This window comes from Neoarius graeffei, chromosome 5 (assembly GCF_027579695.1).
Source record: "Neoarius graeffei isolate fNeoGra1 chromosome 5, fNeoGra1.pri, whole genome shotgun sequence".
NCBI lineage: Eukaryota > Metazoa > Chordata > Actinopteri > Siluriformes > Ariidae > Neoarius > Neoarius graeffei.
The window spans coordinates 94,501,037-94,528,915 of NC_083573.1; the positions used below are offsets into that span (position 1 = coordinate 94,501,037).

Here is a 27,879-nt window from a genome sequence, read left to right on the forward strand (position 1 = left end):
GCTGCCAAAATTGAGCTTTGACTCTGGATTTTAGTACACAGCAGTGGAGATGAGAGGGCTCCAAAGACATTATAAGATACAATATGGCCAGTGGAATTGCTACTGACCCAATCTGATTTTGCTAAGAAGATAAATAAAGATGAAAAGTTATAAATCCTCTTTGTGGTATATGGATGCACCCAAAAAAAAAAAAGAGAGTTACAATCACCCAGAATCCACCTGCGTATTATAAAAAAAACTTGTACTGATGGGACTGTTTAAGGCCTGTGGTGTAGTGGTTAGCACTGTTGCCTCACAGGAAGAAGGCTCTGGGTTCAAACCCAATGGCCAACTGGAGTCTTTCAGTGTGGAGCTTGCATGTTCTCCCCATTTCTCTGTGGGCTTATTCTGGGTGCTCCAGTTTCCTCCACAGTCCAAAGACATGCAGTTTGGTTAACTGGCTACTCTAAATTGTCCATAGGTGTGAATGGTTGTTTGTCTGGGGAAGCTGTGACAAGCCAGCAGTAGCTGAAGTGTGCTCATGATTGATGCAGACTGACAAGCCAATTAGTCTACAGGGTGTTGACAATACATTAAACAGTTATTCCACAAAATCGAGTCGTACATGAGCTGATAGCTGACGAGACACGTAGCACTGGGTTGGCTATAATTCACGTATGACAAGATTGAATGGAATAACTGTTTAATTCTATCCACATTCAGTGGATTTTGAGAAACAGAGCATTTTTATTTTTTGCAAATTCAACAAATAAAAACTGTATACAAAATGTCTGACAAAATCATTTCTGCTTCGAATGTAAACGAACTGTCGAAATAACAGTCGCACTTTGTGAAAAATGTGATGATAATAATAATAAAAAAGGTATGCTCTTACCATCAAATACTTTTATTCAATATTTTGTTGCTTTTTTTGTATTTTGGGGGGGGGTTGTTTTCGAGTAGAGTTTTTATTTTGTCCTCGGTTGATTCAGCAACACGATCCGCCATTTTGTTTTTCTCTACTCACGGTATATGAGCTGATATCATAGTAGTAGAGTAGCCAATCAGAGCGCACTATTGCTCATATCCAGTGAATGTGGATAGAATAAAGATAGATAGTTATGGCTCTGTAGCTTCTTCCATTCGAATGTTGTTTAATAATGTTGTCCTTGAAAACTTTCGGAAGCTCCTTTACCTTCACTGTGATTCTTACTTGTTGCTTGAAAACTTCCCAATCCATGCCAATGTCTTTTATAATGACACAAGTGCGATTTGCAGAAGAACTTTTTTATGTAACTTTTACATACACTACCGTTCAAAAGTTTGGGGTCACCCAGACAATTTTGTGTTTTCCATGAAAAGTCACACTTTTATTTACCACCATAAGTTGTAAAATGAATAGAAAATATAGTCAAGACATTTTTCTGGCCATTTTGAGCATTTAATCGACCCCACAAATGTGATGCTCCAGAAACTCAATCTGCTCAAAGGAAGGTCAGTTTTATAGCTTCTCTAAAGAGCTCAACTGTTTTCAGCTGTGCTAACATGATTGTACAAGGGTTTTCTAATCATCCATTAGCCTTCTGAGGCAATGAGCAAACACATTGTACCATTAGAACACTGGAGTGAGAGTTGCTGGAAATGGGCCTCTATACACCTATGGAGATATTGCACCAAAAACCAGACATTTGCAGCTAGAATAGTCATTTACCACATTAGCAATGTATAGAGTGGATTTCTGATTAGTTTAAAGTGATCTTCATTGAAAAGAACAGTGCTTTTCTTTCAAAAATAAGGACATTTCAAAGTGACCCCAAACTTTTGAACGGTAGTGTATACTGTATCCATCCATCTGAATCCTTACTTCCCTAACAATTTACAATTTTGTTTTTTTTTTAAAGAAGTCATTTCCAAAAGTTGTGTGTAAATGTGAAGTGGCTATATTCACTGGAAATATATTAAATAACAAATTTCTATCCAAGGACGCACATGTATTACACTCCCCCTAAAGAATCAACATAAAAGCTAGGGAATGAATCAGAACACTTATTTGTAGCAAGTTCTATCATTTCCACTGATACTCTTTGGTTTCGGTCATGTTTATCTAGGCAACACTTATTCCCAAACTAATTCTTCAATTTTCTTTCTCAGATTTATTTGAATTACTTGGCTAATTATGTCCCAAATGCCTGGACCTACGAGCGAGGCTGCACCATCTGTGACCAGGACATGCTGGATTTGTCTCAATTCACAGTGAGTAACCCAAGAAGTCAGATTTCCTTGAAAACGGCCTCATCGCTTGAAATACAAGTGAATTTGCTGTATATTCACCCATGGGAGTGTGTACATTGTGTTACATTCCGAGTAATCCAAGGACATGGGAAGTTCTTGAGATATACCAGAACTGTCATCACACATCCAACAACAACAACCATGTCTGGAGAACTGAGTCTCGGACCAGGAAACTCTGTGTTACTGTGGTCCAGGAAATGGCTTTCTGGTTTTTACAGAGGGTTTATTTAAACGGGTGTCACCCAGGACTAGGCCACTTTTTAGTGGCCTAAATGTTATGGGCTTCATGCACAGGGCAAGTTTCAGTGGTTGGACTGAATGTTTGCTCAGCAGGGTTCAGCTAAGGCTGTGAGTTTCTAAAGGAGCTGTTCAGGCTTATCGGTGTGACAGCTGTCTGTTGTGTCTGTTGCTTAGTGCCTGTCTTATTTTCTGCTTTCCTTAGCCTCCGAGTTGCTCACCATGGGATAATTACTGCCACATGGCACTGCCTGGAAGGTGAAGTAGTGCAGCGTAGTTAAACTCTGGATTCAGTCAAAACCATTTAGATTTCAAAAGAATAATTACGACCAAAAAAAAAGCGAGAAAACATTTCTGGAGACCAGGTAATATGATTATGTTAATAGAATTATAGAAATAGAGCAGAATGTAAATAAATTTAATGCCAGCAATTTTTAGTAGCATGGCTTGATTTTGCTTTAGTCTTGTGTATGTGGTTTATTTGACCGACTAGTGGCCTAGTGGTAGCGTGTCCGCCTCTCGATCAGGAGATCGTGAGTTCTATTCATGGTCGGGTCATACCAAAGACCATCATAAAAATGGTACCTACTACCATCTGGCAAGGCACGCTGCAATACAGATGTGCATGGGGAGTTAAACTCTCGTGGTTACCAGAGGACTAGCCCCCCACTGTAACCCTAGCTATGTATAGGCGAGAAGCCGAGGGCTATGGAAACGGAGATCGGCGCTGCCTGATGCGCCACCATACAGATTGGGCCTGGTTAGTACTTGAGTGGGAGACTGCCTAGGAATACCAGGTACTGTAAGGTGTGGGAAGGACTTTGACTTTTGACTTGATGTGGTTTATTTATTTATTTACTTATTTTTCGCCAAATGTAATGGTATAAATAGGATTCTCATTTTTACACAGCAAATCTTTCATAGTGGACAATGAATATTTACAGTATTTGTTGATTATTTCCACACAGCCACACTGTCTTTCCACTTAAATGGCATGAAGGTAATTCATGTGAAAACTTTCTGGTGTCTGGGTTTATTTATTGAAAAAAAAAAAAACAGTCACTCGACTTTTTACAAATATTGATGAATGTTTCCCACACAAATCAAGTGCAGGGACATTTTGTCATGCAGATACAGCCATTTCTATTTTGTAATTTTGTCTGAAACATGTGAGGAAACAGAGAACTCAGGTTGAACATCCTGATTTGGATGGATGGATGTATATTATGATATTGCATTGATATACTATATGTCTTTTTTGTTGGCCAAAGCTGGATCAGTGGTGGGGTCAGGGTCAGGCCATTTGTCTTCAACAAGTACCGTATGACTGCGGATTAGGGCCATTGTAGGTTTAAAAATAAATAAATAAATAAATAAATAAATTTAAAAAAAGGGAGCTGAGATGGTGGGGGTAATAATATCGAAATAAAACACAGAATGTCCATGATTAAAGTTGTACATTCATAAGAAAAAAACAAAACAGATATTCTCTAAAATTATAAAGTCATACAGTTGTGTTCAAAATAATAGCAGTGTGTTTAAAAACGTGAGTAAAGCTCACAATCCTTATAATAGTTTTTATTTCCATGCATTGGGAACACTGCACATTATATTCTACATCAAAACATGAAGAAAAATGTATGAATATTTTAATTACTTTACAGAAAATGAAGAAAAATGAACATTGGGCTGTTCAAAAAAATAGCAGTGTCTGCATTTTTCATTACAAACTCCAAATATTTACTGTATAAACTGAAAAAATCTTAAGGATTTAGTATTCCTGTGAATCACTAAACTAATATTTAGTTGTATAACCACGGTTTCTGAGAACTTCTGGCACCTGTGTACAGGTATTCCAGCCCAGGATGATTTGACAACATTCCACAATTCCTCTGCATTTCTTGGTTTTGCCTTAGAAACAGCATTTTTGATGTCACCCCATAAGTTTTCTATCAGATTAAGGTCCGGGGATTGGGCTGGCCACTCCATAACTTTCATTTTGTTGGTCTTGAACCCTGATGCTGCTCGCTTACTGGTGTGTTCGGGGTCGTTGTCTTGTTGAAACACCCATTTCAAGGGCATTTTCTCTTCAGCATAAGGCAACATGACCTCTTCAAGTATTTTGATATATGCAAACTGATCCATGATCCCTGGTATGCGATAAATGGGCCCAACACCACAGTAAGAGAAACATCCCCATATCATGATGCTTGCACCACCATGCTTCACTGTCTTCAGAGTGTACTGTGGCTTGAATTCAGTGTTTGGGGGTCATCTGACAAACTGTCTGCAGCTCTTGGACCCAAAAAGAACAATTTTACTTTCATCAGTCCACAAAATGTTTTTCCATTTCTCTTTAGGCCAGTCGATGTGTTCTTTGGCAAATTGTATCCTCTTCAGCACGTCTTTTTTTTAACAGTGGAACTTTGCGGGGGCTTCTTGCCGATAGATTAGCTTCACACAGGCATCTTCTAATTGTCACAGTACTCACAGGTAACTTCAGACCGTCTTTGATCACCCTGGAGCTGATCATTGGCTGAGTCTTTGCCATTCTGGCTATTCTTCGATCCATTCGAATGGTAGTCTTCTGTTTTCTTCCACGTCTCTCTGGCTTTGCTGTCCATTTTAAAGCACTGGAGATCATTTTAGCCGAGCAGCCCATCATTTTCTGCACTTCTTTACAGTATATGTTTTACCTCTCCAATCAACGTTTTAATCAAAGCACGCTGTTCTTCTGAACAATGTCTGGAACGACCCATGTTTCTCAGGTTTTCAGAGAGAAATGGATGTACAACATGTGCTGGGTTCATCCTTAAATTAGGGCCACCTGATTGACATCTGTTTTTTCACAGAATGAATGACCTCACTAATTGAACTCCACACTGCTATTATTTTGAACACATCCCTTTCACTTAATTATTCGATTACACAGACTCAGGAGCATGCATATCATGAATGTTGGGTCTGTTGGTTTTCTATGACTCTACTACACCTACTGGTAAATTATTTGCCATGTAGTAATATAATTTCCACCAAAAACAGTGATTGATCTGGTTAGTCGTGTTGGACTGCTATTATTTTGAACACAAGTTTACATCTGCAAGAAAAAAAAAAAAAAACCTCAGAAATTCTGACGTGAAAATGTCACAAATTCATGAGAAAAAAATAACTTGGGGAAAAATGAATAAATACATAAATAAACACACACACACACACACACACACACACACACACACACATGCATACATTTTATATATATATCCCCCCCAAGCAACCAGTTGTCTTCACTTTGCAAGGTTGGATCAGTGTCATCACACCACAGACACCAGAGCAGAGCTGAGAGTTAGATGAAATGTAGTTTTTGTCCTCAATTGCACAATATAAAGAATAAAGTGCTAAGAGATTTTTAACTACATTTCCCAGAGCGCACTGCAGCCAGGAAGCAGGGAAGCATGATAGTTTTTTTTTTTTTTCTTGTAAATTTGTGATTTCTTAATCTTGCAGTGTCTGACTTTTTAATCTCAGAATTTCTGAGGGTTTTTTTTTCTCGAAAATTTATGACATTATAATCTCAGAGAATATCCGAGGGTTTTGTTTGTTTGTTTTTTTTTCTGATTTCTTACTCTTGGAATGTCTGACTTTTTTAATCTCAGAATTTCTGATTTTTTTTTCTCTCGCAAATTTATGACATTAAAATCTCAGAGAATATCTGAGGTTTTTTTTGTTTGTTTGTTTGTTTTTTACTGATTTCTTACTCTTGGAATGTCTGACTTTTTAATCTCAGCATTTCTGAGGGTATTTTTTGTTTGTTTGTTTGTTTGTTTGTTTGTTTGTTTTCTCACATATTTATGACATTATAATCTCAGAGAATATCCAAGGATTTTTCTTTCTTTTTTTTTAATAAATGTCTGATTTCTTACTCTTGTAATGTCTGACTTTTTAATCTCAGAATTTCTGAATGTTTTTTTTCCCCTCGCAGTATTTCTGGCCGCAGTGCGCTCTGGGAAATGTAGTTAAAAATCTCTTAGCACTTTATTCTTTATATTGTGCAATTGAGGACAAAAACTACATTTCCCCTTGGAATGTCTGACTTTTTAATCTCAGAATTTCTGAAGATTTTTTTTTTCTTACAAATTTATGACATTATAATCTCAGAGAACACCTGAGGGTTTTGTTGTTTTTTTTGTTTGTTTTTTGTAAATTTGCAATTTCTTAATCTTGGAATGTCTGACTTTTCATCTCAGATTTTTTGCATTTTTTTTCTTCTTGCAAATTGGTAACATTATAATCTCAGAGAATACCCTTTTTTTCCCTCTTCATAAATGTATGACTAAAATCTCGGAAATTCTGATTTTTTTTTTTTCCTCAGAAAATTACCCTCCGCCTCACCTCTGTTTAGTGGTCCCGATATGTAAAAAGTGACCATAGATCAGCAACTCCAAATTTTATGTATGACATTATAATCTCAGAGAATATCCAATTTTATTTTTTTTATTTTTTATCTTTTGTAAATTTCTGATTTCTTACACTTGGAATGTCTAACTTTTTAATCTCAGAATTTCTGAAGATTTTTTTTTTCTTACAAATTTATGACATTATAATCTCAGAGAACACCTGAGGGTTTTTTTTTTTTGTTTTGTTTTGTTTGTTTTTTGTAAATTTGCAATTTCTTAATCTTGGAATGTCTGACTTTTCATCTCAGATTTTTTGCGTTTTTTTTTCTTCTTGCAAATTGATAACATTATAATCTCAGAGAATACCCTTTTTTTCCCTCCTCATAAACGTATGACTAAAATCTCGGAAATTCTGATTTTTTTTTTTCTCAGAAAATTACCGTCCGCCTCACCTCTGTTTAGTGGTCCCGATATGTAAAAAGTGACCATAGATCAGCAACTCCAAATTTTCAAACACAAATCAGCTCCACTCCTATAGTCGATCGTCAGTTGTGACCAATCATTATATATAAATTACTTCACTGATAAAAGCTCATCAGAACAGAAATCAACTACAGAGCTTGAGATATTAAATCAGAAAGTGGAGAGTTTTCATAGACTTTCATAGATTTGTCATTTCATTTACCCTCCCCAGAATTTTATACCCTGGGTCTATACAATACTAATGCTTTATTTTTACACATGTGCTAAAATCAGTAAAATACAGCTTTGTATCTTGTACTCAGGCCTCACAGTGGAATTGCTTAACTTACAAGAAAGAACTTAATGTATGCCCTCAAACTCTTCCTCTCTTTCACTAATTCTTGCTTTGTGAGCAACATTGAGTGTTTGGCTTGATCTCTGGCCATTCTCTCACTCCCTCTATCGAAGGAATGTGGAGCCATCTGATCACACATTTTATCCTGGCTGAATGCCAAGTTCAAGGGAATTGGGAGAGTGGGAATATCTTTAGATAAGTGTCATGGGAAAAAAGCATTTGAAACCCAAACCAAAGACAGGCTCCCACTGGTCTGCTGCATGACCCATTAACTGCAAGTTCCTAGTATTGGTGGGTTGTGAAATATGTTAAAGTCTTTAAGCGTAGGATCAGTCTCATGCAAATATAATAGACATTGATCCAAAATGAGTAACACTGTGGAGAATTATGTATTTTGATTAAAGTCTCCATAGAAGGATTACATTGAAATAAAACACAACAGGGGGTGTGAAATAAATCACCCAAAACAGGGTAGTGTGGTGCCTAAAAAGTCTGCCCTGGTTACTTGAACACTTAACACTGTATACGGCATCTTTGCTACCATTATGAACATATTTTGTATGCTTATTCTGTTTTTAGCTCTTATTTGTATTATTTAATGTATTGTTAACTATTAGAACTTTACCCTTAAATTGTCACTTTCACTTTTTAAATGTGCCTTTGAGATTGTCCCAAAAGTAACTTCATCGTATTATACAATTAAAATAAAGTGCTTGATCTTGAACTTTACTACGTTGAAGTTATACAGGAAAAGAAGCAATGATGGAATGTGATGATACAGCTCAACATGAAGAAATACTGTTAGCACTCTGAAGTTAATTATTTTCCTATAACAGCACATTCTGAACTGTTTTATTCCTCTTATACTGCAGCAAGTTGCCAACAATTGCATTACAGGCATTTAGCAGATGCTTTTATCCAGAGTGACGTTCAACATATCCAGAGCAGCCCGGGGAGCAGTTGGAGGTTTAGGTGCATTGCTCAAGGGCACTTCAGCCATTCCTGCTGGTCCAGGGAATTGAACTAGCAACCTTTTGGTCCTAAAGCTGCTTCTCTAACCTTTAGGCCATGTCTTCCCCCATTTATAGTTACGTCACTTACGTTATAGCAGCGATAAACAGCTATCACCAGTCTCTCATTTTTCCCTTTCATGAAGTTAATAAGACAGCTTGTACTCAATAACCTCTGCCAACTTTGTTATAGGAGCTTATGTTTCTGCCTTCATGTGTTTGTTTGTTTGTTCCCAACGTAACTCAAAAAGTAGTGAATAGATTTTGATGAACTTTTCAGGAAAGATGAACCATGGGCCAAAGAACAATTGATTAGACTTTGCCGCAAATCTGGATGTCTATGTACGAGGGTACTTCAAAAAGTTCTTGGCCTCAACCTGGAACAAGGGGTGCAACTTCCATTTTGGGGCAAAACTGTATACTATAAAGCTTTATAATCACAGTCCACAAAAACTCAAATGAAAGAAGCAATCAAATAAAAAAGGAAAGGACAGCTTTTATCTGGCGTGCTGTGTCTGCAGGATAATGCGTCTGTCCACACAGCACAGGTGGCAGGGGCAGAAACAGCCAAATGTGGCTTTGAACTGTTGCCCCATGCACCTTACTCACCCCACCTGGCACCATCTGGCTTCTATCTGTTTCCCAAAATTACGTGGTCGACATTTTCAGAGTGATGATGAAGTCATCCATGCTGTTGAGGAGGATCTGGAGGCTCAAGATGTGCCCACCTTCCACGAAGGGATAGTGAAGCTTGAACATCCTTGGACCAACTGCATTGGGGGCAGCCATGGTCTGAAGGTTAGAGAAGTACTGTAGCTGCTTCTCTAACCTTCGGTCCATGACTGCACCCAATGCACTTGGTCCACCAATGTTCAAGCTTTGCTGTCTCTTTCACCTTGGGCCCAAAGGGTCGCCAGTTCAATTCCTGAGACCAGCAGGAAAAATGTGAGGGGAGTTGAGTGAATGAACAGCACTTTCCCCTCTCTGTATCATGGCTGAAGCGTTCTTCAGCAAGGCAACTAACCCCCAACTGCTCCCCAGGCGCTGTAGCATAGCTGCTGACTGCTCTGGGTATGTATATGTGCTCATTGCTCACTTCTGTCTGCATGTGTGTGTTCACTGCCTCAGATGGGTCAAATGCAGAGGAGGAATTTCACTGTGCTTAAGTACACGTGACAAATAAAGGCTTCTTCTTCTTGAAGTTAAAGGAGACTATGTTGAAAAATAATGCAAGAACAATCTTGCTCCTGTGATGTTTTCTGGGCGAGGAAGAGAACTTTTTGAAGTACCCTCGTAGATCCAAGATCCAGATACGTATGCAGATCCAGGATTGTTTTGTCTGTTCCCAATGTAATTCTAAAAGTAGGCTCCAGCTTGCCTGTGACCCTGTAGAACAGGATAAAGCAGCTAGAGATAATGAGATGAGATGAGACCTTGCAACTGCTGTTAGAAAAAATTAAGCAACACCATTTTGACCGATCAGAATTGAGGATTCAACAGCGCTGTTTGGTAGTGAAGACAAAAAATGAAGACACATTTATGGATGTTGATTGACCGTTTATTTGTTCATGGGCAAAAGAGTGCAACTAAATAGTGTTCTCTCCTATCTAAACAGGAATATCCAACAGTAAGGATCGGAGTGTTTATCGAGCAGCCGACTCCATTTCTTCCTGAGTTCCTGCAGCGGCTCCTGACCCTGGATTATCCCAAAGATAAACTGGACCTCTTCTTCCATAACAATGTAAGAGTGAAGCTACATTCCAATTGAGAAACAACTTGAGCTCTGAGCTCGTGTTTATGATACAGCTGACAGTGTTTCTCCCTCTCGCTCTGCTAGGAGGTTTACCATGAGAAGCACTTACAGGAATTCTGGGAAAAGAACAAAAATGTATTCCACAGTTTTAAGGTTGTTGGCCCTGAGGAGATCTTAAGTCAAGGAGATGCAAGGAACCTGGGCATGTAAGCTTTTCTGTTCATATTGGATATAATGATTTGAAAAGGCTAGTTTATGATCAGATAAAAAAAAATGTAAACAATCTTTAAGCACCAGAACAAACTAATTATCTTCTCTTTAATTACTCAAAAAACAACCACTTTTTACTCAATACATTTCTTATCGATTTATAAAGGATGACTCTTCAAGGAACAGATTTCCTCACAAATCTAAAATTTCGACCATGAAAATGAGACCTGCTGCTATTTTCTATTTGTATGTATCATGACAGTTTGTATTGTGGCAGCTAGTTCAACTTGTCTGTATGGTCTCATGGAATTACTTTTCATGCTAGCTGTTGTTAGTCTTCGCTAATAACTCTGATGATACAAACTCGATGAATGCTAATGGCTAGTTGTCAGAATACAACATGCCTTGATGAATACAAATAAGGAATAAAGCTGTTGTTGGACTAGACCAAAATCTCTGATGATATGACTTAGCTGAATGCTAATAGTCACACTTTGCCCTTATCCACGCAGTTTGTATTGCGACACTAACTTTTAGCACCCAGCTAATTTGTAGCATCAGAGTTATCATCATCATGTAACCTGTTATTAAGAATTTGAAATAAAGCTCTGTTAACTAATAATGATAATGATACAAATTAGCTAAATGCTAATAGCTAGCTGTCACAATACAAACTGCCTGTTTAGATACCGGTACAATGTGTATCATCAGATCATTATTAGCATGCTAACCTAAGCTAATGTTTTCCCACATTGATTCTTTGATGAGGGTGACACGGTGGTGTAGTGGTTAGCGCTGTCGCCTCACAGCAAGAAAGTCCTGGGTTCGAGCCCAGTGGCTGATGAGGGCCTTTCTGTGCAGAGTTTGCATGTTCTCCCCGTGTCTGCGTGGGTTTCCTCCGGGTGCTCCGGTTTCCCCCACAGTCCAAAGACATGCAGGTTAGGTTAACTGGTGACTCTAAATTGACCGTAGGTGTGAATGTGAGTGTGAATGGTTGTCTGTGTCTCTGTGTCAGCCCTGTGATGACCTGGTGACTTGTCCAGGGTGTACCCCGCCTTTCGCCCGTAGTCAGCTGGGATAGGCTCCAGCTTGCCTGCGACCCTGTAGAACAGGATAAGCGGCTACAGATAATGGATGGATTCTTTGATGAAAGAGGCACTAATTTACTGTCAGTAACTAGATGTTTGTAATCTTTCTTGTCCTTTTACAGGTAGTTAGCGACAGTAACACCAGAAGCTACTTTCCGCATGTGTGGGTTTTATGGTTAGGGTTAGCGTTTGGGTGAGGTTTTAACATTAAAAAAAAAAATCATGAAGATATGTGGTTATTTGGGCAATTTGAAGCCATTTATTGAGATTTTGTGGTTTTCTCATGCGCTGTCCTTATCGAACAATTATTTGCTGAAGGTGAAGTGAATATTTGTGAATAATAAGAGACAAAGTTGAGATTATTATTCACTGATATTCACTGAGCCTGAGGCGGATAATTGTTTTAATATAAATACACAGGTGATTATTAAAAAAAAATAAATTATGAAGAAAAAAATAATTTATTTCAAACTTCAAAAGCGGCATGCAAATGTAATAAAGGTGCGGCGCAGAGTTGTGTCACTTATCTACGCCGACTCACATGAAATACCATGTTTTGAAACAGATAAAATAAATCAGAATTCCACTTCATCTTTGAATATGATATGCCAAATAATAGGCACACCGTTCTGCATATGATATAACACACACACACACACACACACACACACACACACACACACACTTGTGCACTTGGCTGTACAGCTACAGGGGCTTTATATGTCTAACTTGCTGCTTGTGGAAGTCATATGGAACGTGTTTAGCATAAGTGACCACGGCGGGTTTGCAGACCATCCAGATTTCCATAAAACTTGATCAAGCAATAGTTATTTTGTTGTCCATGAGTAGAGTGTGTTTGCTTGAGAGTATGTATGAGAAGAAGACATGTTAGGTTTGTAAGCAAAGAACCAGAAATGAGGAAAATAATTGTGTGTATATATATATATATATATATATATATATATATATATATATATATATAAATAACCCTACCAGCATTTTTGTGTTTCTGAGCAGGGACTTGTGTCGAAGAGATCCTGAGTGTGACTACTATTTCAGCATTGACGCCGATGTCATGCTCACAAACCGACAGACACTGAAGCTACTTATTGAACAAAACAGGTAATTCTTTTGATTTTTTTTTGAGGTTGTCTTTATTTTCTTTCACAGAAGGAAAGATCTCACTCAACTGCTGAAACCACAGGAATGTTTCTGCTTTCCAAAATTAACCTTGCTTGCTTCTTAAAAAATAAGTACACCCATCCTGCATCCTGTTTCCTCAACAGACTACAGAGATATTGCAAAGATACACTGTCTGAGGTCTGTCTTTTTACATGACACAGAATGTAAATACTTTTTAATCTACTGCCCTGAGGATAGCTTCTCTGATCATGGTTCAGTATTTAGCAGTGTCTATACAGTGTTCCATACAGTAACCTATACTCAGATATTTAAAGAAGCTCTGGGAAATTCCATCTGAATTATGGGGCAGATTTGGAAATAGCAACTTTGGAAATCTTTTGTCTTGCCTGGGAAATGTCAAGATGCACTATAATTTGGTGTTGTGTATTTTTTCCAATTATATGTTTTCCTCACGATAGCAACATTCATCATGTGAACGTGTCAAGCTGTTGCAGCAGATGAAATGTTTGAGTGCTGGGGCACAGAATTTAAAACCTTAATCCTTGACAAAAGTTGTAATTATATTCGTCATTGGTGGCAGCTGTCCATTGCTAGCAATGACGACTGCTTCATTAGGATACGCAGAAACACAAATGGGCTATGAGGCCATCCACAGAGGCGGCATTAATGGCCTGGCCGAGCTGCTATGGAATGCCTGGCCTTGTGAGCGCTCTTACACTATTCTCCTCTCCTAGCGAAACGCCTTGCACAATAAGGTAAGACAAATGATGTTGTGCCCCCATTGCGTTGTCTCTCTGGACCTCCAGACCTGATGCCAAGTGGTGCACAAAAGTACCACAGACCGGACAGGTATGGAAGTTGCCTGGCAGTGACAACTGACTTGCTGAGTGATGCCATCCATTGGCCATTTGAGTGGCTCTTCCGCATGCCATCTGGTAGTGTGCTATTGACCCTGTTGGGTTCATCTGCCACATTGCACCAAAAAGCACCCTGCTGCCAGCGCTTTATTGGTGATGTACTATTTAACCCATAGCTGGAACCCAGGCAGGTGCTATCACTCCAGGTCAGAGTGGACCTGGGAGCAATGATGATTAAGGGGTAACTCCACTTTCCCCAATAATCAAGTCTTCCCGGATCTGAGACTCACCACTGGTTGAAGTTTAAAGTCATACCCAGGACTATATTTAGTCATACCCAGGACTATGTAATTATTTTACTAAGCAAAATGAAAGAAATATGTTTTTCTCAAAAAAAGGTTTTGCTATTGCTATCCATACCTGATATTTGAAATGTCAACAAATACCAAGATGACTAATATTGAATACATGTTGATGCCATTAAAGGTTGCATACTTAATTAGCTTCATCCGCTCATAGGGCAGGCCAGATGAGCTTATGTGATCATGTGTCGTCCATCCTCGTCTGTCATCGTCGTCGTCCGTCCACAATTTACCAAAATCATTACTCCTCCTACAGTATTGATCGGATTTCAATCAAACTCACATACAATGTTCCGCAGGTGAGTGTGCATAAAATTTGTCAAGATGGTGGCACCACCTGCCATATTTAAGATTTTATGGGCGTCTGAAATTTTTGAGTGACTTGTCACATTAAACGCTACTCTTCGTAAACTGCTGGGACATTTTCACTGAAACTCACCCAGAAGACTGTAAAGACATATTCCAACAAGCATTGTTCACCAGGTGGCACCACCTACCATGGATGAGGCCTCAGAGGAGTCATGTGCAATTTCACGAAAATCGCTACTCCTCCTACATGAGTGATCAGATTCTGATCAAACTCATATGGAATGTTCCCCAGGTTGGTATGTATAAAAGTTATCAAGATGGTGGCGCCACCTGTCATTTCACATTTTATGGGCGTTTGAAAATTTTGGGTGACTCGTCACACCAAACACTGTTCATAAACTGCTTGGATGTTTTCACTGAAACTCACCCAGAAGACACTAAAAACCCATCCTGGTGCCTTGTGTCTGGTTGGAGTCTCAGTGCATCGCTCCTGTGGAGGGCGGTCCCATGTGGACAGTTGGGGGTCGTGCCTGGAGGACACTCTGGACTCTTGCAGTGGTGCTTTTGTGGATGGGGACTGGAGTTGACTTGCTGACTTTAGGACTGCAGTTGACTTGCTGACTTTAGGACTGCAGTTGACTTGCTGACTTTGGGACTGCGGTTGTCGTGAACGGTTTTGCGCTCGGGTTTCCATCGGTGGGGGTTTATAGCATCAATGGAGCTGACTTTATGTTAGGACTGTTAACATTATAGTCATGTTGTCTGTTGTTGCCCGGATGGGGATAGGTTCCCTTTTGAGTCTGGTTCCCCTCGAGGTTTCTTCCTCATGTCGTCTGAGGGAGTTTTTCCTTGCCACCGTCGCCACAGGCTTGCTCATTGGGGACAGATTTTGGATAAAATTAGCTCATATTTTAAGTTGTTCTAATTCTGTAAAGCTGCTTTGCGACAATGTTTATTGTTAAAAGCGCTATACAAATAAACTTGACTTGACTTAAAGATATTCCAACAAGAATTGTTCACCAGGTGGCACCACCTGCCATGGACGTGGCTACACAGGGGTCATATCCAATTTCACAAAAATCACTACTCCTCCCACAGGATTGATCGGATTTCAAACTTACACACAACAACAGTGGCCGGTATGAGCTACAGCCTCATTGAGGCTATTTTTAGCTCATCCGGCTGTAGGCCAGGCTGGATGAGCTTATTTATTTTTATAAGTGATCAGTAATTCAAAAAAGTAGTTGACTAGTCATGCTTTCCATCGTTAAAACAAAAAAAAACAAAATTCTGGATATAACTCAATTCACTGTCATTGTAGGACGTTCCCTATGTGTGGGTGGAGCACAGAGGACGGCAGGACAGAGATCAGGTTTATAACTCGGCTTTATTGCCACACTTTTCAGTTTAACAATATCCAGTCTAGCACAGACACACACACACAACCGGCGTCTGGTTCAGGGATGAGCTCCTTCCGCTCTCGCTCTCCCTCCTGATATAGGATGCGGTCACTGGGAAGACACACAAACACAGGTTAATTGCTCTCAGGTGTAGTGATTCTGCCACTTACCTTCCCTGACTCCGCCCTCCTGTCACAGACCGGCGCTTGACCACGCCCCCGCTGCCACATACCCCCACTGCCCGACTCAGGCTGGGCGGCCGTCCGGCCTGCAGCCGACTCCCCCCCCCCCCCCCCCTTGACGGGAGAGGAAGTCCGCCACGACCATCTGCGACCCCGGCCTGTGGACCACCTTGAAATTAAAGGGTTGGAGCATCAGATACCAACGGGTGATCCGTGCGTTGGCATCTTTCATGCGGTGGAGCCACTGGAGGGGCGCGTGGTCCGAACAGAGGGTGAAAGGGAGTCCCAGCAGGTAGTACCGGAGGGCAAGAACCGCCCACTTGATGGCCAAACACTCTTTCTCTATGGTGCTGTAGCGCCCCTCACGCACCGACAGCTTCCTGCTGATATACAGGACAGGGCGGTCCTCCCCCTCCACCTCCTAGGACAAAACCGCCCCCAGCCCTCTGTCCGACGCATCGGCCTGCAACATAAAGGGGAGAGAAAAGTCAGGGGAGTGTAGAAGTGGCCCCCCACACAGTGCAGCCTTTACCTCTGAGAAAGCCCGCTGGCATTGCTCTGTCCACTGGACCGGATCTGGTGCCCCCTTTTTAGTGAGATCAGTCAGCGGGCTGGTGACATCCGAATAATTAGGTATAAACCTACGATAATAGCCAGCCAGCCCCAGGAACTGTCTCACCCCCTTTTTGGTCTTGGGCCTCGGGCAGGCCGCAATTGCTGCCATCTTATTAATATGGGGACGCACCTGCCCGTTGCCCAAGTGGAAGCCCAGATACCGTACTTCCACCCGCCCAATCGCACACTTCTTTGGGTTGGCTGTGAGCCCCGCTCGCCTCAGCGACCTAAGGACGGCCCTCAGATGTTCGAGGTGCCGCTGCCAGTCATTACTATAGATGATGATGTCATCTAAATACGCGGCCGCATAAGTGGCGTGAGGGTGGAGGACTCTGTCCATCAGCCGCTGAAACGTAGCGGGCGCCCCAAACAGCTCAAACGGAAGGGTGACGAATTGGTGTAAACCGAACAGTGTGGAAAAGGCCGTTTTTTCTCGGGATAGTGGAGTCAAGGGGATCTGCCAATATCCCTTCGTCAAATCCAGCGTCGAATAAAAGCGAGCAGTGCCGAGTCGATCGAGCAACTCATCAATATGAGGCATTGGGTACACGTCAAATTTAGACACCGCGTTGACTTTTCTATAGTCCACACAGAACCGGACCGACCCGTCGGCCTTGGGTACCAAGACCACCGGGCTGCTCCAGTCACTGTGGGACTCCTTGACGATGCCCATTTCGAGCATGGTCTGAAGTTCTTCCTGAACCACCTTTTTTTGTGTTCGGGTAGCCTGTAAGGGCAGCTACACACTACCACCCCTGGGGGCATCTCTATGTGGTGCTCTATGAGGTTAGTGCGACCGGGCAGGGGCGAGAACACATCCCAAAACTCGGTCTGCAACTGGGTGACCTCCGTGAGTTGGGTCGGGGAGAGGTGGTCTCCACAGGGGACCGGAGAGGTACGTGATGCCAATGTCCCTTTTTGAACCTCCGGCCCCAGCTCTGCCTTCTCCGGAACCACCGACACCAATGCCACGAGGACCTCCTCATTCCAGAGTTTAAGCAGATTGAGGTGGTAAATCTGTACCGCCCCACCCCTGTCCGTTCGGCTCACCTTATAGTCGATGTCCCCGACTTGCCATGTGACCTCAAAGGGTCCTTGCCACTTGGCGATCAATTTGGAGCTCGACGTGGGCAACAGTACGAGTACCTTATCTCCTGGTGTGAACTCTCTAAGGCGCATACCCTTGTTGTACAGGCGGGCTTGCCGTTCCTGGGCCTGCCGCAAATTCTCCTGAGTTAGGTGGGTGAGCGTGTGGAGTTTTGTGCGCAGGTCCATAACGTACTGAATTTCGTTCTTACTTTGTGAAGGTCCCTCCTCCCAATTTTCCCGCAGCATGTCCAGGATGCCGCGCGGCTTATGCCCATATAATAATTCGAACGGGGAGAACCCCATGGAGGCTTGGGGGACCTCTCGCACTGAGAACAGCAAGGGTTCGAGCCACTTATCCCAATTACATGCGTCCTCACTTACGAATTTCTTAATAATATTTTTGAGGGTGCGGTTGAACCGTTCCACTAAACTTTCCGTTTGTGGGTGATACACACTGGTGCGGATCGGCTTAATCCCCAGTAACCCATACAGTTCGCGCAGTGTTCGTGACATAAACGTAGTGCCTTGATCAGTCAGAATCTCTTTCGGGATTCCAACTCGGGAGATGACGTGGAAGAGTGCCTCTGCAATACTGCGTGCTGAGATATTGCGCAGAGGCACTGCTTCCGGGTATCACGTTGCATAGTCCACCAGAACTAATATAAAGCGGTACCCTCGTGCTGACCGATCTAATGGCCCGACGAGATCCATCCTAATTCTCTCAAATGGGGTCTCGATTAATGGTAGAGGGTGCAAAGGCGCTTTTGGAATGGCCGCTGGATTTACTAACTGGCATTCGCGGCATGCCATACACCACCTACGGACATCGCCGTGAATCCCCGGCCAATAGAATCGGGCCATTATTCGGGCTAGTGTTTTATCCTGCCCCAAGTGTCCAGCCATGGGATTAAAGTGAGCCGCCTGGAATACCAATTCCCGGCGGCTCTTTGGAATTAAAAGCTGCGTGACTCGCTCTTTCATTTGAGTGTCCTGCGTTACTCGGTATAATCTATCCTTCATAATCGCGAAGTAGGGGAAGGACGGGGTGACGTTCAGTGGGAGCGTTTGACCATCGATTACTCTCACTTGGTCAAATGTGTGCCGCAGAGTCTCGTCTCGCGACTGCTCTAATGGGAAATCCGCGAGGGATTCCCCAATAGAGAGAGGAGGAGCCGGCGGCTCCTCACTCTGACGCGGAGATGACGTAGACGGCTCTGTGACAGCTGCTCCCGCCAAAGCGACACCGGGACCTCCCCCTGTCAAATGGCAGGACCCACTCTCTACTAGGTGCGTCATTAAACCCCGAAATCCCGGCCAATCAGTCCCCAAAATTAAAGAGTGGGTAAGGCGAGGATTAACCGCCGCCTTCACTATAAATTTTTCCCCTCTGAAAATAATGTGGACCGACACCAAAGGGTAGCAGTGAACATTCCCATGCACACACAACACCCTCACCCCTTGTGCTCCCCCCAATGCCTCGTTTTGAACCAGGCTTTGGCGAATTGAGGTCTGATTACAACCAGAATCCACCAACGCCTGATATGTAGCCCCTTGGATACTCACTGGTATGCGATACGCTCCGGCCCGATTGAGGGCGGCCTTTGGCGCGTCGGGGATCCGAACCACCGCGCCCACTTCCATTGCTGTGCACTGCTGTTGAAGGTGGCCCGGCTCCCCGCAGCACCAGCAAACTGGCCCGGGCTTTCCCTCTGCACCGGTGATCTGGGGCTCACTCACCTGCGGTGGGGGAGAGACAGACACAGAAGGGAGAAACGGGAGGGCACCGCGGGTGCGGCGGGCCGGCTGGGGTGGTGCTGGCCCCCGCCTCCGCAGTGGGGGAATGGGGCGAGGACGGGACACAGGAGGAGGGGGAGAGAGAGAGAGAGGAGGAGAGAAGAGAAGATGCCATCTGCTGTCCTGCTGCCGGGACAGCCGCCAGATGATCCTCCGCCAGCTCGACTGCCTGATCCAGCGACACCGGGCGGTGGCACTGGACCCACTCCGCGGTTCCTGCTGGTAAGCGGGCGATGAACTGTTCCAGTACCACCTGGTCGACGATTCCCTCGGCGTTGCGATCGTTGGCCCTCAACCACCGCCAGCAGGTGTCCCGGAGCTGCTGGCCGAATGCGAACGGCCGGCCGACTTCCTCCAATCGCAGCGCGCGGAAACGCTGGCGCTGTTGTTCCGGTGAGCGCCCCACACGCTGGAGGACGGCCCGGTGGAGGTAAGCGTAGGCCAGCCGGCGGTCGGCGGGGAGCTGTAGCGCGGCCAGCTGCGCCTCTCCCGTTAGCAGGGGGAGGAGGCGCGCCGCGTGCTGCTCCATCGGCCACCCCGAGGCTTCGGCGACCTGTTCAAACAACGTGAGGAACGCCTCGGGGTCGTCCTGCGGGCCCATCTTGGTGACAGTGAGGGGAGACGGGCCCGCGGCCGGAGAGCTGGTGGACCCCGCCGATGCGAGGAGATGCCGGAACGCCTCGCGATCTTCCTGCTGGGCCAGCACCAGGGCTTCGAAGGGCCGCTCTTGTTCCTTTCGGAGTGTGACGAGCGTCTGGTGCTGGCTTTGCTGAGCCGTGGTGAGGGCGTGGACCAGGTCGGTGAATGGGGAGGATTCCATGGGGCTGCTGGGTTGGTGCTCCACTTTCCCGGGTTTCGGCACCACTGTAGGACATTCCCTATGTGTGGGTGGAGCACAGAGGATGGCAGGACAGAGATCAGGTTTATAACTCGGCTTTATTGCCACACTTTTCAGTCTAACAATATCCAGTCTAGCACAGACACACACACACAACCGGCGTCTGGTTCAGGGATGAGCTCCTTCCGCTCTCGCTCTCCCTCCTGATATAGGGCGCGGTCACTGGGAAGACACACAAACACAGGTTAATTGCTCTCAGGTGTAGTGATTCTGCCACTTACCTTCCCTGACTCCGCCCTCCTGTCACAGACCGGCGCTTGACCATGCCCCCGCTGCCACAGTCATATACAGGCTACAAATTACATTTCCAGCTTTGGTGCATTTTACAGGCTACAATGTTAATAATGGAGAAACATCTGTGTCATAATTGTGCAAAATAACATCTGTGTATCATATTGCACTATGTCAGGACATTCTGATTCTTAAAACACATTCATGTGGATGATGTTCGGTGCAGTTGCTGATTCTGTAACTGATACCATGCAGCATGGAAGCTCATGTCTGTCATCTTTCTTATAGCTCAATGAGCTTTGCTTGGATGGAGGACACAATGTCTAGAGCAGCATCTGGAGGAGTTTAACAAGCTGATAATCACCCAGGAGTTGAACTCTGGTCAGAGTAGTGTCTATAAAGGGGCCTGGATCATCCTCCAGGATCTAAACTAGAGGAGTGTGATAAGTATTGATCATGACAGAATTCAGTGTGCAACAGTCAAAGTCCTTCCCATGCCACAAGGCACATCATGCAGCACCGATCTCCGTTACTGTAGCCCTCGGGCTCTCGCCTATTATATAGCTAGGGTTACAGTGGGGGGCTGGTCCTCTGGTAACCGCAAGAGTTTGACTCCCTACTCACATCCGTATTGTGGCACCTCACCAGATGGCAGTAAATACCATTTTTATGATGGTCTTTGGTATGACCCGACCGCAGGTCAAACTCATGATCTCCAAGTCAAGAGGTGGACACACTAACCACTAGGTAACAACTCACGGTTATGTGCAGCAGTGCAAGGGTTTTATTGAAACTGTATTGAAATGGTAAACAAAAATAGGTGAGAGTGGCAGGGATGAGTCAAAATTCCAGCAGCTTGGATTAGGATTAAAAATCAAGACCATCAATGACGGCGTAGCTCACTCCGGCCCCATCTAGTCCAGAAGGAACGATCTAAAGTGGGCCACCTTATGGGCACAGTAAATGTTGCAAGCTATGTACACTATATACAAGCTATATATAGAAGCTATATCCACCTTACGAATACCGACCTACTTGCCAGAAAGAATCCAAAATGGTGAGGAATTGACCAAGAAGAAGCAATTTTTGTTGAACTGCTTATTAAGGCTTAATTAGTCCATAACTTCATTAATAATTAAGCAAATCTGAGTAGAAGTTATATGCACCCTACCTTCATGCCAGAAAGAATGAAAATTGGTGAAGAATTGAGGGAGAAGGAGCGATTTGTGTTGAAACAGCTCATTAGGGATTGATTAATTACTCCATATCTTCATTATTAATTGCAATTATGCAAATTTGTGTAGAAGCTATATGCACCCCAGGCAGACCTACCTTCCTGCCAAAAAGAATAAAAATCAGTGAAGAATTGAGAGAGAAGAAGTGATTTTCATGAAATGTGGATGACGCCAGAAGGACGATAGACAACACATGTTGGCATAAACTCAGCGCCTGTCGGTTGGATGAACTAATAATCCTGTTTACATGTGTTATAAAAGTCATAACTTACACCAAAACTGAAAATACAAAGAAAATGCAACTGTAGTACTGGCTTCAACTTGTGTGGAATAGTTTCCGACTCACAAAATACATTTCTCTGGTGACTTTGTCATTCATCATCTGTCTCATTGTTTTATTCACAAGCAAGCATTACTATTCAACTAGTAGCCATAGTAGCCATAGCCATTTCAGAAAGATTTACAGCCAGATTATTACCAAGCTTTCATTTCAATGGAATATATATATATATATATATATATATATATATATATATATATATATATTTTTTAATGGCAATGATTTTTATCCTGACTGACACATGCCCTTTGGCTGCCTCTATCTTCTCTTTGTTTAGAAAAATAATTGGCCCTCTTGTCACCCGTCATGGCAAACTGTGGTCCAACTTCTGGGGAGCTCTGAGCTTGGACGGCTACTACGCCCGCTCTGAAGACTACATTGAGATCGTGCAGGGAAAGCGAGTGTAAGTGAACTCCAGGAACTATTGGAAAGACATAACAGAACCTATATTAGAGAATTTAGGCATACCAGATTACTGTGGTCTCACTAACTTTCTTTGATTAGAACATACACAAGCAGTTACATTTTTCCTGCTAGACTCAATTCAAATCACAGTTCCTGAGTAAATTTGGCAAGCAGCTCACTTATTGGCACGGGTTGGGAAGACGATAATTGGTGATTATGTCATGCGATCTCACCACAGAACGACTGGGTGAAATGGATAACATTTTGACTTTTTTTTTTGCGACCAACACAGTTGGAACACAAACTCCGTCCACAGAACACAAATAACAAGTTGAGAAGTTTAAAACGAAAAGTCGGCCTGCAATCCAGCAACGTGATTTATAGCAATATCTCTGTCTTTGTAACAGTGGAGTATGGAACATTCCATACATGGCCCATGTTTACCTCATTAAAGGCAAGACTTTAAGGACTGAGCTGGAGGAGAGGAATGTTTTCATCCTGGAGAAGCTCGATCCTGACATGGCATTGTGTCGAAACGCCAGGGAGTTGGTGAGAACGATGCCACAAGAGTTTACATTACAAGGATTAGATTTAGGAGTATTTTAAACAATATTCTGAAAGAAACATGGATTCAAGTTGATTTAGCATCATTATATTTAACAGTTATTCCATGAAATCAAGTTGGACATGAGCTGATATTTGATGAGGAGCGTAGCACCGAGTTGGCTATAATCCATGTAGAGCGAGATTGAGTGGAATAACTGTTTTATTCTATCCACATTCACTGGATTTTGAGAAACAGAACATGTTTATTTTTATTTTTTGCAAATTTGATAAATAAAAACTTTATATAAAACATCCGACAAAACCATTTCCTCTTAGAATGTAAACAAACCGGTAGCAATTTGTGAAAAAATGCTAGAATAATAATTCTTGAAAAATAAAAAAAAGATCTTACCATCAAATACTTTTTATTCCATATTTTGTTGCCTTTTTTGGGGGGTGGGGGGATCTTCTTCTTTAGGGTTTTTTGGCGGTTACCAAACCAACTTAAAGGTGCATTACTGCCACCAATTGGGCTGGAGTGTGGAACAGGCGATATTGGGCGGGGAGGGACAACAAACAAATGTTCTTTTAGCTATTTCTCCCTCATCTCATTATCTGTAGCCGCTTTATCCTGTTCTACAGGGTCGCAGGCAAGCTGGAGCCTATCCCAGCTGACTACAGGTGAAAGGCGGGGTACACCCTGGACAAGTCACCAGGTCATCGCAGGGCTGACACATAGACACTGACAACCATTCACACCTATGGTCAATTTAGAGTCACCAGTTAACCTAACCTGCATGTCTTTGGGGGAAACCGGAGCACCCGGAGGAAACCCACGCGGACAACATGCAAACTCCACACAGAAAGGCCCTCACCGGCCACGGGGCTCGAACCTGGACCTTCTTGCTGTGAGGCGACAGCGCTAACCACTACACCACCGTGCCACCTTAGCTAGTTCTGTTTCTTTTAAATACTTGATAATTTTTGGGGTTTCGTTTTCGAGTAGAGTTTTTATTTCATCCTCAGTTGGTTCAACAAAATGCGCCGTCATTTTGTTTTTCTCTACTCAAGGTATTTGAGCTGATGTCCTCGTAGTCAAGTAGCCAATCCAAGTGTGAGATTTCTCATATCCAGTGAATGTGGATAGAATAATGTCAGATATATATATATATATATATATATATATATATATATATATGATTTTTGCAGATGGTCTGTACTTCATGTCACTGGGCCTCATTTATCAATGTTTTCCTAAAGTTGTATTAATGCTTTCAAAGAGAACTGAAAATTCTTGCCAAATTTACAAAATTTCCACAGCTGTTTTTTGTACTTGTGCAGATATTGATGAATGTGCATGGAGCTGTTTTTGCATTTAGTGTCGCCATAAAATTCAAGAAATGATAAATCTTAAAGAGAGCTGAAAGCAAAATAATGATAACTCCATGGTGAAAGTAAGTGTGCTTCCTAAACATGGCGTGTGCTAACCTTTCAGTAATGCAGCTCCCTGCAGCGCATCTGCGACAAAAGACACACAAGGTGCCATTACTTTTGTCCTATTTGAGCCTAACCTTATTTGCCATACTTTATGGATTTTTAAGCATTTTCTTTCGATAAATTAATATGAAATGATCGAGTTTTACAAAATCCGTACAGATATAAACATCGCAGTAACTCATGAACAGTCATGTGATATAAAACTGACCAATCGAGGTTTACATTAACAAGTCTCCTCATATATACAAACATTTCCACAAACTGTAGATCCAGCTTGATAAATGAGACCTAAAGCCTCTATAATTTAGACAATGTTGGATTACAAATGTGATGTTTCTTAATGCCTTCAAACATCTGCTGCAATCCTGTGACAAAGACGTAACTGGCAAGTAAGCTGAGTGTATCAGTGTGCTGTTTGTGTCCAAGGCATGATATTTGTGTTTACGTGTTACCTTCTGTGGTGCATTCAAGGTCTCTTCTTTTCATTTGTGCTCCGTCATCCTGTCCTTCTCCATGCTTTACCTGTGACTTTTAACCCCTGAGAATGGGAATGTCTGGCTGGCATTCTTAACACCCCCCCTACCCCCCGCCCCCCTTGCTTCTCCCTCCTTACGCATTAACCCATTAACAAATACAATTCTGAAGGATTTCAAGCGAGTTATTATTTCATTTTAATTCACCTCTTATCACACAAGACTATGCAGGAACAAGATGTATTTCACCAAATTTGCAGGGTGCACACACATTTGACTTGGAAGCACAAACCATGCACACTCTCTTAGAGTTCCTCATGGACTTTATTTGGAGAGTTAAGGGTTCTTACCTTCCTAGCATCTGTCTAATACCCTCAAGGGTCAAGTTAAGAAAAGGCTCCAAATAAAACCCTTTTTGGAAACTATCTAAAGAATCTCATAGATACTTCCAAAGGAAATGTAAATAGGTTATACTCAGAACAGGGGACGCCATGGCCTAAAGGTTAGAGAAGCAGCCTTGGGACCAAAAGGTCACTAGTTTGAGTGCCTGGACCTGCAAGAATGGTTGACGTGCCCTTGAGCAAGGCTCCTAACCCCCTAATGGCTGCCCGCTGCTGTGGGTATATGTCAGGGTCCTGTTGTACATCGCACTGGATAAGAGCATCTGCTAAATGCCTGTAATGTAATGTAACTCTTTCAAAAAGGAAAAAGAACACTAAGAGTTCTCCATGGGGACAAACCACATTAAACTTTCTGAATTAAACGTTTCTCCATTTGTGTCATCACTACAAAATGAGTCCAGTGTAATAAAAGTTCAAATACAGCTCCAAATATAGCGATTTGAGATGATCAAAAAATGACCCATGCCGTAAATCCATTCCTTAATCTATAATGTATCGGTCATCACAATATTATGCTGTAAAACAACCTGTAATGTGACTTTGTAGGCCAAATAAATGTGTGCTATGCATTAATTTCAAATTGCATGTCTCAAAGTTTACAGCTGATTTTCTCCAAATATTTTTGCCATTTTTTGTTTTCTGGATTGGCTGCACTAAATTTAACAAATTACCCCTTATTTTTAAAAGATTTGATGTAGACTTAGAATATCCAATAAAACAACTTTTCATTTTTTGTCCAACTGGACTCATTTTGAGGTGACACCCCACTTAATATTTTTTTAACAGAAAAAAAAAACCTTTTATTTGTTTTATATAATTTGTTTTATATAATAAATTTTTTTGTTATAATTTACTGTAGATTTGGAATAGCCAATAAAACATTTCTTTTTTTCAAACAACTGGACTCATTTTGTGATGACGCCCCAATTAATCTTTTTTTTTAATAGAAAATAAAATACACTCTCTTTCAAAGGATTCCATATAGCACCCTGAAGAATTATTCAATTTGAATTATTGAACTAAGTATAAGTATAACTGTCCAACGGAGGATTTCTCCATCAAAAAGGTCTCAGATAGAATCAATTTCAAAAGCTAGAACCATGAATCTTCCAAAGACTCACAGCAGAACCTCCAAAGTCTAATTATGTCATGCTTAAAGATTTTTAGGAAACCTTAATGGTTCTGTATATAACCCTATAACAGAGGGTACCAAGTTGAACTCACTGAAGAGGCTAAGAAGCCTAAACAATCCAAATAATCCTCGGAGAACCATTTCTTTTAGGAATGTTAAGAAGTTCTAGTTCTACTTAGGAGAAAATCATCAGTTGAAGGATTCAAAATGAATTTTTAACAGTTCCCCAGAAGGCTAAGGCATTTAATCTGCTAGATTTGGCATTTAGTCTTGGCAGTGAACATACACAATATCAAAAATGCTAGAAAACTGGTTCCATCTAAAGAATTCTTTGTTTTTTTCATGGTGGGTGACCCAACAGTGAAGACTTTCCCTTTCAAAAAAGGATCCATGTAGAATCTGTTTTAGAAATCTCAAACCATTTACCATCCAAATAACCCCTGAATAAACTATTTTTCAAAAGCATGCATAAGATAAAACTAGATAGAGAAAAGGGATTTAAAAAAAAGTTCCTAATAACCTAATGAGAGGTGGGTCCCCCCTCATCGGAGATGAACCACTTTAGGAAGCTAAGAGCACATAACTATCCAAAGAATTTGGACAAATTTTACAGAGACAGCATATCAAATATGTTCTTCGAAAGAAAAAAAAATCCATATAGTACCCTCAATAATTCTGTAGGGAACCCTTAAAGGTGTTAGGTGGAACCCTACAACAGAAGATTTTTTCAAGTTCCAAGTAGAACCCTTTTAGACAGCAAGTACCATTAATCATCCAAAGAACCCCTGAGGAACTGAGAACTGTTCCTTGGGGGTTCTTTGGATGATTAATGGCACTAGCTTTCTTCCATGGCTAACCTATGATGAGACAAAGGTTTAAAAATGGATTAAAATTTAGTTCCCTTAATTTAGTGATCTTTGATTTGTCCTATTTGTACCACTTTTCGACCAACAGGGAATGAGTTTTTGAACTGGTTCCTTTCAGAATTCCTTGAACCTTGGTGCCAGTTGGCGAACCAGCTCGCCGTTTCACCAGTTATGAGTGGAACCATTGTAATCAAGGATGCATCCTCAGTGGAGGGCCTTACACAATGCACAATGGAAGTAAACATTCGTATCATGATTGGTGGATCACTCTGATTACCTACAAGCTTTTGGTCTGTTATTGCAGATTATTATTTTTAAATATTA

The 27,879-nt window shown here is 42.1% G+C and overlaps 1 protein-coding gene across 1 annotated transcript in view; it reads left to right on the forward strand.

Annotated features, from left to right (window-relative positions):
* The window catches only part of plod2 (procollagen-lysine, 2-oxoglutarate 5-dioxygenase 2), a 146,688-nt gene that overhangs the window by 99,162 nt on the left and 19,647 nt on the right, over positions 1-27,879 (forward strand). Inside the window, exons 8-13 of the mRNA XM_060922536.1 lie at positions 2,131-2,232; positions 10,345-10,470; positions 10,567-10,688; positions 12,798-12,902; positions 22,513-22,638; positions 23,048-23,189. Of these exons, the coding sequence (XP_060778519.1) occupies positions 2,131-2,232; positions 10,345-10,470; positions 10,567-10,688; positions 12,798-12,902; positions 22,513-22,638; positions 23,048-23,189 (723 nt within the window). The remainder of the gene's footprint in view (positions 1-2,130; positions 2,233-10,344; positions 10,471-10,566; positions 10,689-12,797; positions 12,903-22,512; positions 22,639-23,047; positions 23,190-27,879) is intronic.